The 6,430-nt window shown below is 51.5% G+C and overlaps 1 protein-coding gene across 1 annotated transcript; it reads right to left on the bottom strand.

The window, feature by feature from the left end:
* Positions 1-6: 6 nt before the first annotated feature.
* Positions 7-4,013, bottom strand: LOC104852224. Its single transcript, XM_010609801.2, has 5 exons — positions 3,936-4,013; positions 1,163-1,306; positions 751-998; positions 593-641; positions 7-302 (listed from the first exon to the last, which is right to left on the bottom strand). The coding sequence occupies exons 1-5, from the start codon at positions 4,011-4,013 to the stop codon at positions 93-95; spliced, it is 729 nt and encodes a 242-aa protein (XP_010608103.2). The 3' UTR covers positions 7-92.
* Positions 4,014-6,430: the final 2,417 nt, after the last annotated feature.

Below are 6,430 nucleotides of genomic sequence, written 5' to 3'. Positions count from 1 at the left end.
CATTAAAGCTGCATAGGAAGAGGGGGCAGGCAGCTGGCACAAGGCCCTGCGGCCATGGCAGCCCCAAAGGCACATTGTGAGGCACAGGAGGCTCAGATGGAGGGGCCGTTGGGTGCAGGGGGCCCGAGGCGGGGGAGCCCCGAGGAGGGCAGCTGGGCCAGCTGTTCCGGGCTGGCCAGGGTGCGCAGCAGGCGGTTCTCTTGCTCTAGCGCCGCGTTGCGCTCCGCCAAGTCCCGGATCTGCTCCTTCAGCACCTCCACCTCCTCCCGGACCGCAAACATGAGGTGGGATTTCACCAGATCCTGAGGACCGCACAGGCGAAGTGTCAGGGCGGCCAGGCCACCCATCCACATCCCCTGCCCAGGGCCTGGAGGGTGTGGCCTGAGAGGTCCCTGTGGCCAAGGAGGACGGGCGATGGGGGAGGACCCAGGGCAGGCAGAGGGCGAGGGGCAAGGATGAGGGACAGGGGCAGGGCTCAGACCCGGATGGGCACCGGGGCCCAAAGGCAGGCCAGGGCCCGGGTGCAGAGTTAGTATTCCCGAGGAATGGGGCCAGCAGGGGCGACACTGAGACCCGAGATGTCCTCTCTTACCATGGCTTGTTCGATCTTGTTGTCAATGCCGGTCAGCATGCTGGAGCCACTGCAGAGACAAAGGGAGGAGGGAGGTGAGAGGAGTCAGGGGCCTTCGTGGAGGCTGCTCGGACTCCCCGAGGGGGCTGGCGGCAGCCTCAGTCCCACGGCCCCTGTACCTGTGACAGTAGAGAATCAGGGGCAGCAGGGTTTTGTCCACCCCTCTGCAGGCCGAGGGCCGCTGCCCAGGCCCCCCAAGGCCCCGGTGGTGTGGCGGCCCTGGTGCCCCTCGGATAGGGGATGCTCCCCGTGGCGAGCAAGGAGAGGAGACACAGCCCCTTTTTCGGGGCGGCCCCAGAGCTGTTCTCACTACTCGGGTCTCAGAAGCTGACACCAGGGACTTGACAGAGACCCCAGGCTCAGCCATCTTAGGCCAGAGTGTCCACACCATGGACCCCCCCCCTCTCGTCTGAAACCACCCCACTCAGCCCCAGGTTTCTATTCCTTCAAGTCACCCTTCAGCTTCCACTTCCTGGTGGCCTACAGGGTCAGGTGGGCAAGCAGAAGTTTTGTCTGCATCTCTGTGTTTACCCTGAGGAGCGTTGAAAGCTGAGGATTCCGTGCACCGAGGTCATGGCTGAGCAGTGGCTCAGGGCCTGTAAAGCAGCACAGCCAGGGCTCCGGGGGCAGCTTCAGCGCCAACACTTCCTGGGTGACTGCACCAGTCAGCGCTGGCTAGAGAAACAGATTTCACACCAGATGTGCAAAGAGAGGAGGATTTACAAGGTTGACTCACAGTGGCCGTCCACAGAGTCAAGTGCGGCAGGGTGAAAACGGTCTGTCTGTGCTGGAGACCCGAAGGATCTGGTGCAAGGCCTGGAGCCACTGTAGTGTGCCCTGGGAGTTGGTATCAGGAGGCCGAAGGGTCTGCGCTGGAAGCCAAGAGATGCCAGCCAAGGTGAAGGTGAGGACTGCAGCTCCTCAGAAGTAGTCCAAGTGCTCCTTCCTTCTGAGTTCCCCTTTTGTACTACTCAGGCAGCAATCCTCCCTAGCGTGGGTCTTCTGTTCTGAGTCAATCTCCAGACTAGTCTTGGTAGTCTACTTCTATAATCCCAGCAAGTGGGAGGCTGAGGCAGGAGAATCCTCTCAGTTTGAACTACATAGTCAGACCCTGTCTCCAACAACAACAACAACAACAAAAAATTAATTAATTCCCTCCACCAAACTCAGAACTGTGTTGATCCAATTTAGCTGAGTGTTTCTGGTCAAATGGGCCCATTCACTTCATTATTACAGTGACATAGCTACCTCAGGCTCTTTATTTTTTAAATGTTTAGTTTTTGTTAACCTTTCCTCTTTGCTGTGTTGGTGTTGGATACCCGGGCCTCAAATATGTCGGGCAAACACTAGCACTGAGCTTCCTACCCTGTCTACCTCCTTTAAATAAAAACTCTTTAGTAACAGATAGATTCAAATACATCAAAAAGTAGAGAAAAGATAGTAAAACACTTGTGAACCATGTGTGGTTTTATATGCCGATAATCACACCAGTTGGGTGGCCGAAGGAGGAAAATTACCTGGAGTTTGAAATCAACCAGCCCGCGCTTGGGAGCAAGACCCTGCCTCAAGAAAACAAGAACTTACTGGCTGGGCATCTATGTCAGTGGTGCTGCTCCTGCCTGGTAAACACAAGGTCCTGAGTTCGATTCCTAATACTAAAGAACAGCAGCAAAAGGAAAAAACCTCCCACAAAGAAACAACAAACAAAATAACCCCCACGTTCCAACAGTTCCAACAATGATCAGTGTTTGTCTCATCTTATTTCATTTATACCTATTCGAGTACTGTTCCTGACTCCAACAGAATTTTTAAATGAAAACTCTCATTGATATAATTATAGACTCAAGGAAGTATAGGAAATAATGTAGAGGGATCCCTGTATACTTTCTCCAATCTTCCTATGGATAACCTTATGCAAAACTATATTATTACAACAAGGATATTGCCTGCCATACAATTTACTGATGTTTTTTACATTTCTGAAGAACCTTGAATTTGCAGTGGCTGTGGTGTTGCTCGGGAGCTGACCTACATGGGGCGGTGTGGGAAGTGTGAGCCTCCCTGACAGGGCTGGGTTTGTTCAGTGCGGTACAGATGAAGTAGGTATTGGGCAGGGCAAAGCTGGCAGGAGAAACAAACTACAGCTTTCAATCTTCAAACCCAATCACAGCCTTGAGGAAGTATGCTGGACCTCCTAATTTAAAGATCCCAGTACCCCTGAGTGCCAGGAGCTTCTCAGCTCCAGGAGATCTGGACACTGGGTGGAGCTCACTATAGCCTGGCCTGGGTCTCCCAACCCAGGATGCACCTCTGTTCTCCCTCTCCCTCTCCCTCTCCCTTTCTCCCTCTCCTTCCTTTTAGCTCTGCAGAGCCAGTTCTTCCCAAACTCTTTCACCTCTCATTTCTTTTTTTTTTGGTTTGTTTTTTGAGACAGGGTCTCACTATGTAGTTGAGATTGACCTGGAACACTCACTGTGTAGCCCAGGCTGGTCTCAAACTCACAGCGATCCTCCTGCCTCAGCCTCCTGAGTGCTGGGATTACAGGAGTGCGCCACCATGCCCGGCTCACCTCTCATTTCAAAATCAACTTTTTACAACATTTGTAGTTTGTGTCTTGTTTGAGACAAGAAAGACCTGGAACACATTTGTTGTGTGAATCACTTTTAAACTGCTGGATAACAGAAACAGATTGGTTGTCAGAGATGCAGGAGTTGGAATCCAGTGATTTGGGTCCTGGGTCCAGGCAGGCCATCTTCCCCACTAGGATGGGCAGCCTAAATTGAAAAATCAGAGTCTCCAGAGAATATGTATATTTATTGGGCAATGGCAAAGCACTGCAGTGTGAACACACAGGAAACTGTGGATTCAAAGAGGTTAAGGCAAGCAGAAGTTTTTTCAAAACAAAACAAAACAAAAAAAGGATGACGTCAGATGTTTTGAAACAATAGACCTAGGCCAAAGAGAGCGATCACAAGAATGGCGTCGCTCGGAGGTCCCTGGACAGATATCCTGTGGAAGGACTGTGCAAATCTGTTGTTCTGGCGGAACTATCTTTTGTGACAGTCAGTGCCAGGCAAGCAGTTGTCAGAACCCTTCCTTCAAAGCCCTTCTCGGGTGGGTGACTGAGGCGGCTCAGCAAGGAGGCCAACTAGACACGGCCAGTTCCGGGCACCGCTTCCTCCTGCCCATCTCTTCTCTCCCACTGCCTCCCTGCCTGCTGGGCCAGGCCCAGGCAGGACTCCACCCCTGCCCAGGGAGAGAGGTGGGATGTGTTGGCAGCTCCTTGGCTGCTGGCTCCACTCACCTGCCTTTTCCGCCTCCCACTCCCATCCCGCTGAGGCACCAAAGGAAAGTGAGAGCGGTTTTCCTGTCCACCAGCCATGGCCGCAGGCCTCAGGGGCCCTGGGCCTGTAGCTGCCTGCTGGGCTGTTTCCCAGGGACCCAGGGCCCAGCCTCGCCCTCCCTAGCCCTCCTCCCCTGAACCTTAGGTGCCTGTGAAGGACTCCAGCCGTCCCTGAGACCTGAGGCTGAGCCCGAACCTCACACGGTGCCTCCTACTCCCACCCTGGAGCTGTGCAACCTCGGATCGGTCACCAGCTCCGATGGCCCACAGATCGGCTTCCCGTGCACAGGAGACTGGAGTAGCTGGTGGCTGAACACCCCAAGCGGAGCCACTGTGCATCCTCTGCTTTGGGGCTGGCTCTGAAAACAGGACTGACTTTTTCCAGAGAAAAAAGGAGGGCTCCAAAGGGCTTCACCGTGCGTCACTCCTGCCATGTGGCCCAGGTTGGAAGGATGAAAAGTGACGGACTTCAACGCAGCCCTTCTGTCCTGTGTCCCCTCTGAGGAATGGAAGTGACAGGGCTGGGGGTCAGAGGTAGAGTGCGTCCCTAGCACGCGAGGGCCTGGATTCAACCTCCCGCTGAGTGAAATTATGACAGTCTGTAAAGTGCTGTGAGAATTATGTAGGATAAAACTTCTAAATGTAGTCATGTCATGGTGAGCAGCTAGCCTGGATTGAAAACTTAGCACCAATATTGAGTTGGAGAGACAGAGTTTAAAAAAGGAAAATGAAAATAGAAAAATAGAAGGCAGAAACAATTTCACCAAAGAGGAGGCAAGGAGTCCAGAAAAAGATGGATCCTCAAGGGCCTTGACCCTGGTTTCTTCTATTAGGTGGTCTTCCTTCCTGGTGGATACTTGGGAGCTGTCACAGAGTGATTCCCTGGGTTGTCTTTGGATGGATCCTAGATCACAAGACCCTAACCTAGACATCTGTCCCTTGTGCACATTCCTCCTGGCGGCCTTTGTTTGACTTCTTCCTACCCTTTTTATCCTAGCCAGGATCTTATCTCTGGGATTTACAGGTTGGGGAGGAGTCTCATAGAAAAGGCAGTTTAGAGTTAGTGATTAAGCAAGGACATACATGTGTATCTATTGCAATAATAATAGTGACCCTAGAGTGAGAACACACACACACACACACACACACACACACACACACACACACGCACACACACAAAACTCGATTCACAAACTTGTTTTTTTTTCACAATTCTGGTTGCAAATCCAGTTGGATGAGAACCGAATCAATTTCTCTTGTTAGATTTCGTGTTGACCTAATGGGGAAATTTCATTTAATTCTTGTCCAGTTCAATTCAGTTTGGGATCAGAATCATGCGCAGAATTGAATTCATGAATTGAGGTTCAAGGATGTTTATGTTTGTGTTTGTGTGTGTTTGTGTGTGTGTGTGTGTGTGTGTGTGTGTCTTTTTATACTAAATAAGAGCTTTCTTTTTAAAGTTAGCTAGCTGTCTCTTGTCTCCTTTGCATTTGGCCAGAGATGGATGGGTGGGGCCGATCTTCCTTTCCATGCCCATGGCTTCTTTTCTGCCTTCTTTGTCAGCTTTTCCTGATTAATCTCCTCCCACCCCAGTATTGGGGATTGAACTCAGGACCTTGTACTTGCCAGGCAGGCATGGTGCCATTGAGCTACATCCCCGGCCCTGATTAATCTTCATTAGAGAGCATTCTTTTCTTAGCTGTGAACACCTATGCCATTTGTGCTGTCTGGGGCCCTTTCATATCTGGCTTTTTTTTTCTCTCTACCTTTGTCCTTTTAATTGCTTCTAAAAATTCCTCTAATAAAGTTTTAACTCAGTCAAGATTAGCCAATGAATCTAACGGCAGAGGCAAAAGCTGCATTTTTATTTTGATACTGGAGATTGAACTGAGGACCTTACACTTGTGAGGCAGGCGCAGTGCCACTGAACTAAATTTCTTTTGTGTAGACTAATGACGGATGTGCTTATTCTATTTTTTTCTGTCTATAGACTCTTATTGCTACAGATAGAGTAGGTGCTGGGTGATAGCACTGTACCTGTAAGTATGGAGGTGTGGCAGGCAGTGAATAGGCTCAGGATAGCTGGGTGTGGTGGTGCACACCTGGGATACCAGCCAGCTCCCTGGGAGGCTGAGGCAGGAGGGTCTCCAGTTGGAGCACAGACTGGGCAAGTTATTGACCTCCCAAGACCTTGTCCCAAAATAAACAATTAATAGAGGTACGAGGATGTAGCTCAGTGCCAAGGCTTCCTCTGGAAAGGCTGCCCCGACCCCCACCATGGGGCTAAATCTGCCGAGCTGCAGCAGCAGCTGGGTGGTGAACAGAGCCTTCAAAAGCTGTCCTGCTGCTCCTCTCTGCTGCCCCTGGCTGGGCTCAGCCCAGTACTGCCACTCACAGGTGTCACACACACCCCCTACTCTTGTCTCCCTCCCTCTCTTCCCCTCCCTCTGTCCTCT

This window comes from Fukomys damarensis, unplaced genomic scaffold (genome assembly GCF_012274545.1).
Source record: "Fukomys damarensis isolate Sample0158 unplaced genomic scaffold, DMR_v1.0_HiC HiC_scaffold_17, whole genome shotgun sequence".
Lineage (NCBI taxonomy): Eukaryota > Metazoa > Chordata > Mammalia > Rodentia > Bathyergidae > Fukomys > Fukomys damarensis.
Note: the sequence above shows the minus strand (reverse complement) of the source record. Positions and strands in the feature narration are given on the sequence as shown.